The sequence below is a fragment of the Podarcis tiliguerta genome (genome assembly GCF_965153285.1).
Source record: "Podarcis tiliguerta genome assembly, chromosome: 6".
Classification (NCBI taxonomy): domain Eukaryota; kingdom Metazoa; phylum Chordata; class Lepidosauria; order Squamata; family Lacertidae; genus Podarcis; species Podarcis tiliguerta.
The window spans coordinates 92,016,457-92,029,927 of NC_139539.1; the positions used below are offsets into that span (position 1 = coordinate 92,016,457).

At 45.1% G+C, this 13,471-nt stretch overlaps 1 protein-coding gene across 18 annotated transcripts in view; it reads right to left on the reverse strand.

The window, feature by feature from the left end:
• The window catches only part of RASAL2 (RAS protein activator like 2), a 241,459-nt gene that overhangs the window by 68,882 nt on the left and 159,106 nt on the right, over positions 1 to 13,471 (reverse strand). For all 18 annotated transcript variants that reach the window (XM_083446251.1, XM_083446234.1, XM_083446250.1 and 15 more), the window contains one exon: positions 2,553 to 2,662. In XM_083446251.1, coding sequence (XP_083302377.1) covers positions 2,553 to 2,662 — 110 coding nt within the window. The remainder of the gene's footprint in view (positions 1 to 2,552; positions 2,663 to 13,471) is intronic.

Genomic DNA, 13,471 nt, shown 5'->3' on the forward strand with positions numbered 1-13,471 from the left:
AATTCTTGCAGAAAAACAGCAGGGGATTTAAGTCTTCAAACTATCCTCCAAGCTCCATAAAATAGTTATTTGGTCTACACCAGGCTTCCTCAACCTCAACCCTCCAGATGTTTTTGGCCTGCAACTCCCATGATCCCTAGCTAGCAGGACCAATGGTCAGGGATTATGGGAATTGTAGTCTCAAATCATCTGGAGGGCCGAGGTTGAGGAAGCCTGGTCTACAAAGTCTTCCTTCCCACTTCTGGTCATTGAGCCTCTGAAGTAAAAAGCTAAAGGTAAAGGGCCCCTGACAATTAAGTCCAGTCGCAAACGACTCTGGGGTTGCGGTGCTTATCTCGCTTTAAAGGCCAAGGGAGCCGGCGTTTGTCCGCTTCCGCAGACAGTTTTTCCGGGTCATGTGGCCAGCATGACTAAGCCACTTCTGGCGAAACCAGAGCAGCTCACAGAAGTGCCATTTACCTTCCCACCAGAGCGGTACCTATTTATCTACTTGCACTGCGTTGAACTGTTAGGTTGGCAGGAGCTGGGACTGAGCAACAGGAGCTCACCAGTTGCGGGGATTCGAACTGCTGACCTTTCGATCAGCAAGCCAAAGTGGCACAGTGGTTTAACCCACACCTCTGAAGTAATGAGAGGGAAAGAAAGAACTGGGATTTTCAGAGGCAAGCTTCTGTTTGTTTCCAAGCCAACTGTTATGGAGAGAGGGTGGGTTTAGAGAAGCCTCTGTGTTTGCCCAACCCAGCTGGGGAAACAAATCATTTAAAACTTTAGTCTTTCCTCTGCCCAGTTCTGCCATCAATCGTTACAGGTTCCCTCTTGTATCTGTTTATTGTTGCATATGGACATTAAGCCTGTGGGGACAGACAAGCAACCATGCAAGCAGTGCTAATCTATACATTGGCATCAGTTCCTAAAACACACATTGTTTTTCTTGAGCTCCTCCCAAATCACGGCTCTTTCTTTCAAGCTACCTACAAAATCTGAACTCTCTCTCCCCCTGAGCTGGTTGTCCCCCACAAAGCAATTGAGTCTCTCACTATCTAGGACCTAACACAGCAGAGCCCACATAATAGATCATGTGCAATCCATCTTTATAGTCCAGTAATAAGATACACCAAAACAAGGTGGTCAGGAGAAACTATACTTGCTATGATTATTACAGTCATTAAAGAATAAATGTTATCCACTGAAAGTCATATCCGGAAGAAAGGCTTTCCACAAATCACAGAATTAACAAGGCAGTTAGATGTCTGTAAAGCTTTTCTGTCACCATGATTTTATTTTGCTGCTCTCTAAGCAAAGAAGATAATGATATTGATTGAGGCAGCACACTATGACCACCGCAAATAGCAACACTGGCCCCAATGAGAAAATGAAAATTAGCGTGCCGCAATATTGCTATTTGTGTGACAATGTTTTCAGCCCAAATGGTCTTGGGAAGTGAGGAGAATAAACCCATAGGATTGAAAGTCCTTGACCATGCTCTTCTCGCCATGGGAAGAGGTGAGGTGGAAGATACCGCAGTTATCTGAACAAGGGATCTTCCCAGTTCTTAGAAGATTAAACCCTCTTTAAAGAAGGTTTAAATACCCAGGATTCAAATAACTACGGGATCTTCATCATTCGATAGTCCATGATCCACCGGTTTCCTCAAGTGAAAGTGAAATAAACGAGTTAGCAATGCCACTTGGACCACTGCTATAGGTGTGAATGGGAGGAAATGTAGCCAGACTTAGCCCAGTCTCCTCAGAGAAGGAGGACACTCTGAAAACATTCCAAGCAATACTGCAGTAGTTGAAAGGAACCGAATGGAAACATGGAGCCACACCCATTGAGCATGGGCACCAGAGTCAGGCTTCCTGCCAAAGCTCTGTTCAGCTCTGGGATGTTATAAATCATGGGTAGGCAAACTAAGGCCCGGGGGCCGGATCCTGCCCAATCGTCTTCTAAACCCGGCCCACGGTCAGTCTGGGAATCAGCATGTTTTTACATGCGTAGAAAGTGTGCTTTTATTTAAAATGCATCTCTGGGTTATTTGTGGGGCATAGGAATTCGTTCATTTTAATGTTTTTTTTTCCAAAATATAGTCCGGCCCCCCACAAGGTCTGAGGGCCAGTGGACCAGCCCCCTGCTGAAAAGATTTGCTGATCCCTGTTATAAATAAGCTTTGCACAGGCACAGAAACCAGATGCAGAGAGACTACAAGTTTTTAACACTCGATTGGGAGCTGCCCAGAGTGGCTGGGGAGACTCAGCCAGATGGGCGGGGTATAAATAATAAATTATTATTATTATTATTATTATTATTATTATTATTATTATTACTACTACTACTACTACTACAAAGAAGAACATTGATTTTTAAATGCGGCTGTAAGTAGTGTAAGTGGGTTGTGAATTGCAACCTATGCCAAATATTTTGAAAACAACAAGATAAGTAACCTTTGTTCTAAGTGTGACTTCCTGGTTTCATACACAATATGAGCATATCCACAGATTCATGCAACTTGCCAAATGTCTGGAAGAGGAGGGACCCTCCATGACGGTTCTTACCTGTCCTCCGTGGGTCGAAGGGATGGAAGACGGAAGCTGGTATTCCTATCCAATTTTGACTGGCTCTTCGTTCTTTTGATTGACCCTTTAAGCCGTTTACTGAAGAAGCCCTAAAAGAAAAAGGCACAGAAGTGAATCAATTCAAATTATGATTTCTTTGTAAAGGAAACCTGTTGTTGAGTAACGATCAACTTGGTAATCGTAAGAAAATATTCCACTCTGAAGGCCACAGGGAGGTTCCTCAACTCACAGTCTAAATTCATCCCAACATAACTAAGACAAATGGCAGTCAGACAGACAGGCCTCACCTTGTGCTCCAGGCACAAATCCAGACAGTCCAATGGAAAAGGAAGAGAGCACACTGTGCTTTAAAGTCACTAAGGAGGAACCCCAGGGAAACAAGCTCTTCCTGTCAACAAAAAGGCCACAGCAAACACCTAAAATAATTGATGCGGTAATGTGTGCCTTTTAATTAAACACGAGTAAACTATAAATGTATGCAGAAACACTCAGGGTGGCATAAACTCCAAGTGATGCTAACTGGAAGACTGATGGAGCAGGAAGCAAGTCTGCGATCCTGCCCCAATTTATCGATTATATTTAAATTAATGTATGTCTCATCAAACCTCAGCACAGATACCTTTTTGAAATATTGAACTAAACGTAAGAGCACTTACAATTTAACATGCTATTGTAAACTATCAGAAGGCCACATTTAATATTTCCGTTTTTGCTACCTACCATAGTCACACACCCGAACAAAGCAGTTTCACACAAGAAAGCTTTCACGTGAATAAATTTGCCCAGAAAGCTTCTGGAGAATGTTTTAAATAAATAAATAAATCACCATGGCTTGATGTACTCGGTCTGAACCCAGACCAAGACAAGCCATGAGCTGTAACCAAGGTTTCTTCTTCGCTTACAGCTCATGGTTTGCCTGGAGGAGACAAACCACGATTCCAGGTTTGGATGACATGCTGAGCCAAATCATGGCTTGGCTCACAGAAGTGCAAAAGCAGCAGAACAGGAGCATCTCTGGGTTATTTGTGGGGCCTGCACATTCATGTTTGGCTTCGTCTTACAGGCAAACTGAGCCTATGTGTGTGACCCAGAAACTCCAGCGGGTGCAGAATGCCGCAGCGAGACTCCTTACAGGGTCCTCGCTGCGAGATCACATTCACCCAGTGCTACACCAGCTGCACTGGCTCCCGGTGGAGTACAGGATCAGGTTTAAGGTGCTGGTTTCAACCTTTAAAGCCCTATATGGCCTAGGACCCTCGTACCTACGGGACCGCCTCTCCTGGTATGCCCCACAGAGGAACTTACGATCTGCAAATAAAAACATCCTGAAGGTCCCAGGCCACAGAGAGGTTAGGCTGGCCTCAACTAGAGCCAGGGCTTTTTCGGCTGCGGCTCCAACCTGGTGGAACGCTCCGTCACAAGAGACAAGGGCCCTGCAGGACTTGACATCTTTCCGCAGGGCCTGCAAGACAGAGCTGTTCCATCAGGCCTTTGGCCAGGGTGCAGCCTGACTCCCTCCTTTGGCAATCTTTACAAAACTTTAGTTTATGGTTGCCATCAATTTTGATTTTAATTAATTTTATAATGTTTTATAATGTTGCACTATTTTAGTGTTGTTAGCCGCCCTGAGCTTTGGCTGGGGAGGGCGGGATATAAATAAAATTTATTATTATTATTATTATTATTATTATTATTATTATTATTATTATTATTAAAGGCTGATGCGAAGAGGCTATGCACCACCATAAGCTCCTGTTTTCTTCAAAGAATTTCATTTAAGTTTCATAATAAGCAGACATCTCTTTCTAGATCACTTCAGGTGGCCTTGGGGGCGCTGAGCACCTTCTATCAGCTTTGGCTGATAGCCCAACTTCTGTCGCCTGTGCTTTGGTGATCTCTAGATTGGAGCACTGCAATGCATTATAAGTGGGGCTACCTCTGAAGACGGTTCAGAAACTTCAACTGGTGCAGAATTCAGCAGCCAGGGTGCTCAACAGGGCAAGATGGTTCGAGCGTATCACACCCATCCTGGACCGACTGCACTAGATGCCAATTAGTTTCCAGACCCCATTCAAAGTGCCAGTGGCGTAGCGTGGGGGGTGCAGGGGGGTCGGCCGCACCGGGCGCAACATCTGGGGGGGGGGGGCGCTCGCACTTGCAGCTCTCTGCCCCTACCTGGCTCACTCACTCTCTCTCACTGCAGTGCTGGCTGTGCGAATCCGATCCGAGCCGCCGGGGAGCCGCCCACTGTGGAGGGGAGGGTGCCAGGCGTGCGGTGCGGTGCGGAGAGAGAGCGAGGGACTATCTGGGGGAGGGACAGTGCAGCGGGGGGCGCAAATTACATGCCTTGCCCCGGGTTAGGGGTCGCAAATTACTTGCCTTGCCCCGGGTGCTGACAACCCACGCTACGCCACTGCAAAGTGCTGGTTTGACCTATAAAGCCTTAAACGGCTCAGGACCGCAATTTCGCCATATGAACCACCCCAGATCCTGTGATCATCATCTAAGGACCTTCTTTCGGTGCCCCTTCCGTGGGAGGCCCAGAGAGTGGCAACACGGGACTGGGCCTTTTCTGTAGTGGCTCCCTGTTTGTGGAGTGGCTCATCTGCCGCCATCATTATGTATCTTTAGGTGCCAGGCAAAAACTTTTCTTTATCACTTTTCTTTATAAACTGCCCTGTGATCCGCAGGTGAAAGATGACATAGAGATTATTATTATTATTATTATTATTATTATTATTATTATAATATAAAAACTATCCGACTTTTAGAAAACATCTGAAGGCAGCCCTGTTTAGGGAAGTTTTTAATGCCTGATGTTTTATTGTGCTTTGAATTCTGTTGGGAGCCACCCAGAGTGGCTGGGGAAACCCAGCCAGATGGGCGGGGTATAAATAATTTATTATTATTATTATTATTATTATTATTATTATTATTATTATTACTACAGTGGTGCCTCGCAAGACGAAATTAATTCGTTCTGCGAGTTCTTTCGTTGAGCGAGTTTTTTCGTCTTGCGAAGCACCACTGCAGTTAAACACTAACAACGGCGGGGAGGGGCGGGGAGAAGCAGGACAGCTGCCGCAGCCGGTACCTCAGACTCACCCGCGCCTTGTGGCCACCGCGCGATGCGGCTGCTGGAGGGCGGCGGGGCTCAGGAGCGCGACTCTGGCTGCAACGCTGGCTGCTGGCGGCAGCGGCTCTCAGAGGAGCGCGCGAGGGGGTGGGCAGCGGTGCGAGGCAGCCGGAAGGTGGGAGGGAGCCGGAGGAGCGGGGAAGCGAGCGTGCGACCGTCGCCATGACAGGAGAGGCAGGGCTGTTTCGTCTAGCGAAGCAAGCCCTTAGGAAAATCCATCTTGCGAAGCACCTCAGAAAACGAAAAACCCTTTCGTCTAGCGAGTTTTTCGTCTTCCGAGGCATTCGTCTTGCGGGGTACCACTGTATTATTATTATTATTAAGCATGTGCTTACTCTCCTGATCTCAGTAAAAAAAAACTTGTGCATCATACAAGGTGTTACAAACTGGGTTTTTTATCTTGTGAACCGCCCTGAAAACTTTGGATGAAGGGTGGTATCATCATCATCATCATAGAGACAGGAAAGATGCTTTGAGCTTTTGCTTTGTTTTTCCCATCAAGCAATATATAAATTTTATGAGAGAAATAAAAATCTTGCCATCAGTGTTTACATGTACGCCTTGTACTACGTTGGAAAAACAATAAGCTTCATAGACTCAGTAATGATATCTGAATGAAATTGTCTTTACTTTTTATGTAGAAAGATTAGTATAGCAAGGAGGATTTGACTAATTTAATTATTTGTTGCCTGTTAGCAGGGCTTCTGTTTACAGATTGCGAGCTTCAACACTACTAAAAGCTAATTCCACTAGATGCCTGTTTGCTATCAAGTGAAGAAACCTTACCTTCAAATCACGATAAATTAAAAAGTTTAAAATTAAAAGTTTTCAACAGATGCCCCAGATAGTTCTGTTTGCTCTAAGCATTTTAAATTATTTTGCTTTAATTAATATAGTTTCAAAAGCATGTTGTTACTGTAACTCATTCTGAGGAAGCTGTACGTAGGAAAATGGGGCAAAACAATGAAGAAATGAGTAATAAAAAATTCAGCTCATTTGAGAACAGAGAGCTGTTGATCTCTGGAAAGAACAATAATGCTGAAGTAGGGTTCCCTAAAAACGAAATGGCAGCTTTGTTAAGAGCACTGTTTATGTAGCTGTGCATAGCATCAAAAATCAACCCAGTTCACTGGATGTTTTAGTGCAGACTTTGAAAAGTGCCATTAAAAAGCGGATAATCAATACATGCTTTAGGCTCTCTCTTGAGCCCAGTGTTGCAAGCAGACTAGAATAACAAAGGCATTTATACGAGGGAAGGTCAAGGTACACATGAGGCTGTATGAACAAGGTGACAGAAAGGATTATTATTTTTCTTATGATTATTTGATGATGGTAAAGGTAAAGGTACCCCTGCCCGTACAGGCCAGTCTTGACAGACTCTAGGGTTGTGCGCCCATCTCACTCAAAGAGGCCGAGGGCCAGCGCTGTCCGAAGACACTTCCGGGTCACGTGGCCAGCGTGACGAAGCTGCTCTAGCGAGCCAGAGCCGCACACGGAAACGCCGTTTACCTTCCCGCTAGTAAGCGGTCCCTATTTATCTACTTGCACCCGGGAGTGCTTTTGAACTGCTAGGTTGGCAGGAGCTGGGACCGAACGACAGGAGCGCACCCCGCCGCGGGGATTCGAACCGCCGACCTTTCGATCGGCAAGTCCTAGGCGCTGAGGTTTTACCCACAGCGCCACCCGCGTCCCTAGATACTTGAAGCACATTTGATGATGGTAGGCTTAGTTTTAATATTGCACTTTAGAGCAGCCTTCACTAACTTGGTTCTCCCCAGACGTTCAACTCCCATCAAGCCTCAGTCATTATGGGCAAAGGTCAGGGATAGGAGCTGTAATACAAAACACCTGGAAGGCACCAGCTTGGCAAAGGCTGCTTTGGAGTGTTCAAAATGTCTCCCATATATTACTTTGTAAGCCTTGTAAGAACTTTAAGCTAGGTCAGCATTATTCCACATGACAGTAGGGTAGGGTCTGAGGGGCTTTCCTAAAACAACCCGGCAGGTGTATAGCAGAAGCAACCTCAATTTTAGCAACTATACTAATTTTGATTCAAATGCATAAGCTTTAGATAACCTTGAACACGCCTAATCAAGATACTTGAAGCACGGAAATGGAAAACTGACTTTCTCTTGTGGTATGACTCTGTAAATTTGCTCTTCAGCAATAAAAAAAAAGACGCCTTCCACAGCAACAAAACGTGCCAGCAGGTGCACTAAAAATTAACTAAGGCTGCAATAATTGTACATATGCTTAAAGGTAAAGGTACCCCTGCCCGTACGGGCCAGTCGTGTCTGACTCTAGGGTTGCGTGCTCATCTCGCTCTAGAGGCCGTGAGCTGGCGCCGTCCGAAGACACTTCCGGGTCACGTGGCCAGCGTGACGAAGCTGCAGCTGGCGAGCCAGCACCAGCGCAGCACACGGAAACGCCGTTTACCTTCCCGCCGTTTACCTATTTATCTACTTGCACTTAGGAGTTCTTTTGAACTGCTAGGTGGGCAGGAGCTGGGACCGAACGACGGGAGCTTACCCCGCCGCGGGGATTCGAACCGCTGACCATACGATCAGCAAGTCCTAGGCACTGAGGTTTTACTCACAGCGCCACCCGCGTCCCCTGTGCATATGCTTACCTGGGACCAATTTCTATGGGTACAATTTACCTAAGTACGATTGAACTCAACAAAGCTTACTGTACTTCCTGGTGGAAATGCATTGGATTGAACTGTAATCTGCTTGCAAGCTGTCTATGGTCAGGGGCATCCCAAACCCAGATGAAACTGGTCCTATACACCAGCAAGAACTCTCTCTAAAACTCCCATGAGATGGGCTATGTCTCCACAAAGCTAATGCTCATTAAATCCCTGGGCTGGTGACGGCAGTAACATTACCCCCCCCCCATTTTTTAAAAAACTAATATATTTCTATCCTGCCTCATTAAATATAATTTTTATGTGTCTTCTTCAAACTGTAAGACATCAGTAAACCAAATAATAAACCAAGAAACAATGACAATAAAAACAGCAGGATGCCAGAATAACCAAAGCCACTACAACATAGAAAATTATTTGGCCTCAGAGCGTGCATGCTGGAGAAGGAGAATTCTTTTTTAGAAGATGCCACTGAGAGGTGAACACTATAGAATAGGGCAGGGGGGGAGAGAGTAACTAGTTTGCAAGGAAATGAACCCGTGGACCCAGAAATAAGAAGTTACAGAGATATGCCCTGCTTTAATAGAGGTAAAGGCGAAGGACCCCCTGGATGGTTCAGTCCAGCCAAAGGCAACTATGGGGTTGCAGCGCTCATCTCGTTTCAGGCCGAGGGAGCTGGCGTTTGTCCGCAGACAGCTTTCCGGGTCACGTGGCCAGCAAGACTAAACTGCTTCTGGCGCAACGGGACACCATGACGGAAAACAGAGCGCACAGAAATGCTGTTTACCTTCCCGCCGCAGCGGTACCTATTTATCTACTTGCACTGGTGTGCTTTCGAACTGCTAGGTTGGCAGGAGCTGGGACAGAGCATCTTTGAACTGCCGACCTTCTGATCAGCAAGCCCAAGAGCCTCAGTGGCTTAGACCACAGCGCCACCAGCTCCCGCTTTAATAGAAGAACAAATTGCAAGGTAAATAAATCCACTCAGTGGCAACTTTCTTGAGTTCTACAAAACTAAAGGGGGAAAACAGGAGGCATCTAGCAAAACTAGCTGATCAGGCAAATTGAAGCAGATAGAACTCACCAGGTATACCTGTATGGTAGCATATTTAGACAAAAGGATAAGAATTATGGACATATACTGATATGCAACAACTTAACTCGAAGTTTATAAAAAGGTAACTAGAAACGGTTATGAGAAAGCAATGTAAGCATCTCTTTGGAACATGCCTGTTCAGTGCACAGAGGCAAAGAAGAAAGGGAGGTTGTACAAATTTCAGAAGGGCAGGATGGAAACAGCAAAGAAAAACACTACAATTATATTTCATTCTATCTTTCATTTTCATCTAATAGAAAAGGGAGAGGGGGGGATGTATCTGTGCGCAAAGGAAGAGTAAAACAAATTAAAATGCAGCTTAGGAATAGAAGTAACAGCTGAGCCCCACTTCACCCTGTTTCATAATACATAAGCCAAAGGAAAACATGATGTTGCTATTCTTCTACAGCACAGCAGGGTCACTGCATAACAAGAACAGAATTTCCATTGTCATGTGGCACATAATCATCCTGTAAAATGCAGGTAAGGTATCTGAGACACAAATGTTTCATCATAAAAAAGATTACACATTATGTAAATTGGAATATTAATTTCAGCAGCTTTAACCAGGTGTAAAAATACGCAAGTATATGTTTATTGTGAGGAAGGATCAGGTCAGAATGCAACGTTGTTTGCATCTAGGTAAATTTTAAGCAGATATTATTGGGCCCAGAATACTAACAGTTTAACCCCAGCTATAGTTGCACTACCAGCTAAGAGACGCAGCGCCAAAAAAAGTTCATGGCTTCCATTAATTTCCTCCAAAGTCTGTTCCCTGATATTAAATATGTGGGAACTAGCTACTGTGAATTTAGTGTGCCGTAGGGTATTCTGCAGGGACGCGGGTGGCGCTGTGGGTAAAAGCCTCAGCGCCTAGGGCTTGCCGATCAAAAGGTCGGCGGTTCGAATCCCCGCGGTGGGGTGCGCTCCCGTTGTTCAGTCCCAGCACCTGCCCACCTAGCAGTTCGAAAGCACCCCTAAGTGCATGTAGATAAATAGGTACCGCTTTATAGCGGGAAGGTAAACGGCGTTTCCGTGTGCTGCGCTGGTGCTGGCTCGCCAGAGCAGCTTCGTCACGCTGGCCACGTGACCTGGAAGTGTCTCCGGACAGCGCTGGCCCCCGGCCTCTTGAGTGAGATGGGCGCACAACCCTAGAGTCTGTCAAGACTGGCCCGTACAGGCAGGGGTACCTTTTTAGGGTATTCTGCACATGCTTAGAGGCATTCTGGCAACCTATCGAGAAGTCCGGAAAATACTTGCTAAGATGCAAATGGAGGACTGGCTCTCTGGCACTGAAAACGGGTTCCGGGGTGAAAACTGGTTTCAGTTACAAAACCTATTTTTGGTTACACACTATACTGGGGTTGTCAACCTTTCTGGACACATGGGCCCATTCAGAAACCAGGGAAACTGCCATAGGCACTACGCACTCACACTACAACCAGCCACACACCGCAAACTATTCTGTTGGCTACAATAAAAAAACTTATTTCAAGCCTAATTTCAGGGGGGAGATGTGACCCCCATGGATACCAAGGACGGCCTCTGTGGGGCCATGCAAACCCACAGGTGTCGCACTGGTGACTCCTGCATTATGATATCATTGCAGAAAGAGGTTTAAGAGACATGCAAAATGTGTCAGCTTAACACTGCCTTCCCGTATGACTTTTACGCCTCAAGGTATTTCAAAAATGCAAAGTGATGTTAAGCTCCTGCTGGTATGGCTATTCAATAACTTTATTTTAAAAACTGCAATTGACTCACCAGGCAATCAGAGAAGGGATCGCTGGTTCTCTTCATAACTTGACACCCCAATAACTAAGTGTGAACGGCGGACTTTAGTGGTAAAACATTTAGTACAGTGGTACCTCGCAAGACGAATGCCTCGGAAGACGAAAAACTCGCAAGACGAAAGAGTTTTTCGTTTTCTGAGTTGCTTCGCAAGACGGATTTCTCTATGGGCTTGCTTCACTAGACGAAACGTCTTGCGCCTTTTTTTTTAAAACCGCCAATGCATTCCTATGGGAAACCGTCAATACGCAGTGGTGCTTCGCAAGACGAAAAAATTCACAAGACGAAAAAACTCGCAGAACGAATTAATTTTGTCTTGCAAGGCACCACTGTATTATAAAGGCCGTTAACAAAAACCATTAGCTCTGTTCTCAAAAGAATTGGAATAGTTGCTTCCAAGACTTTTAAAAATCTGAAGGGTTGCAACAAATAGGATTTATTAAAGGAAGTCAGCTACGCCCCCCCCAGTGTTATTTTACACAGGTAGGAAAGGTTTTCCAGCAAGGAAAATTATGAAAAAATGCACAGAAGAGAGAAAAAAGAATGTTGTGTTCAGTGAGCAAGGCAGCATAGACATACAATTATCAGCATCATTCCAACATGCAAAATTAAGGTACACATGCACTGTTTGCTTGTACATTGAAAGGTATGTCACAAAGAAGGTGGAAAGTTTTTGCTGACCTATGAGACAATAACAAGATTTCATGTTCAGCAGCCCCCCTACAGCACAGAACTTCAAGGTCACTGAGCTGGAGTAAATTCAGGGAAGGGCTTCACAAATAATTCAAAAGCCAGAAAGTTTCATTTGAGAAGGTTGCTTTCTGCTTTGTAAAACTAAGCCTTGCCATCAATCTGAAAAGCATGAAATCAAAGCAAGAGGAAGATGCTAAGCTGAAACAAATGAGTAGCTCTGGCCCAACAAAAGAAAATTGAGGCTTCATGTCAGGAAATATTTCCCAATGTTATGGTCCATTAGATTGTGGCAGTTCTGATCAAAAGAAACAGAGAAAACTGCTTATTATCTGAATATTTTGGGGTGAATTTACAGTAGAGAACAAAATTGTAGGAACAAGAAAGTAAATAACATGTCTTCGGTTCTTCTGACTTCTTGTGTACATGGCAGTGCAGCATATCTGAAGACATACTGCAAAATACAAACTGACTGACAGAGGTTTTTATTCAGATGCTACTCATGATGACACAAGACCAAAAGGTGGGGAGCGCTCAAAGTTCGCAACCAACCACCAGTGGAATTCCTTTGCCCAGCCTTTGTCAATCTGGCGGCAGATGGGAGACAGAATTTGGCAAAGTCTGCAGGAAACTACTAGCATCCTCTTCTATCAACATCCAGCACATCTTTGGAAATTGTCAAATTCTGTGCCATTTTGTTTCCTGTGGGAAGGAGTTCCATAGCTCAGCTTCCCTTGTGCTATTTGCTTTGGAGGTATTGTGTCTTAACAGCATCATTCATGTAGAATTTGCTGGTCTAAAAGATCCAAGTAGAAAACGATTTTCATTTTACACTTTCCCCTTTCCAATCCTGCATGCCTCTTAAAGTATCTTGATCCATCTCCTGTTGTTTCTTATCCTATTCTTTCAAACTTAACTCTACACACACCCTGCGCGCCCCCTCAACACCCTGTCAGTTTTTCATGTTATTTCCTTGGCTTTTCTATGTTCACTTCGTTCCCCTTAGCTTTTCTCACTTACCCCTTCCTTTCTATTTCCAGTGCATCATTATTATATTTTTGAAATACAGTGGTACCTCGGTTTAAGAACAGCCCTGTTTACGAACTATTCGGTAAATGAACTTTGCAAAACCAGAAGCAATGTTCTAGATAGCGAACTTTAACTCGATCTACGAACGGAAGCCGAATGGTGGAACGGCACCGGTGGCGGGAGGCCTCATTAGGGAAAGCGGGCCTCAGTTTAAGAATGGCTTTGGTTTAGGAACGGACCTCCGGAACGGATTAAGTTCCTAAACCAAGGTACCACTGTATCAGCCTTTAATCTCTTTTTAAAATATCCTTCAACACCTCCTCTGGCCCTTTTCCTTTTGGGGGGGGGGGGTTGTTTGCAGCATTCCTGGACTTTTCTGTCTCCTGGCATCGAGGAGATGCTGTTGTTGGCATCAGTGCAACCCAAAGGTTATGGCATGGCTAGGAGGGCACAACTGGCAAGTCATGAGGCAATGGGCAGGCTCTGGCACTGAGGTTCTTAAAAAATGA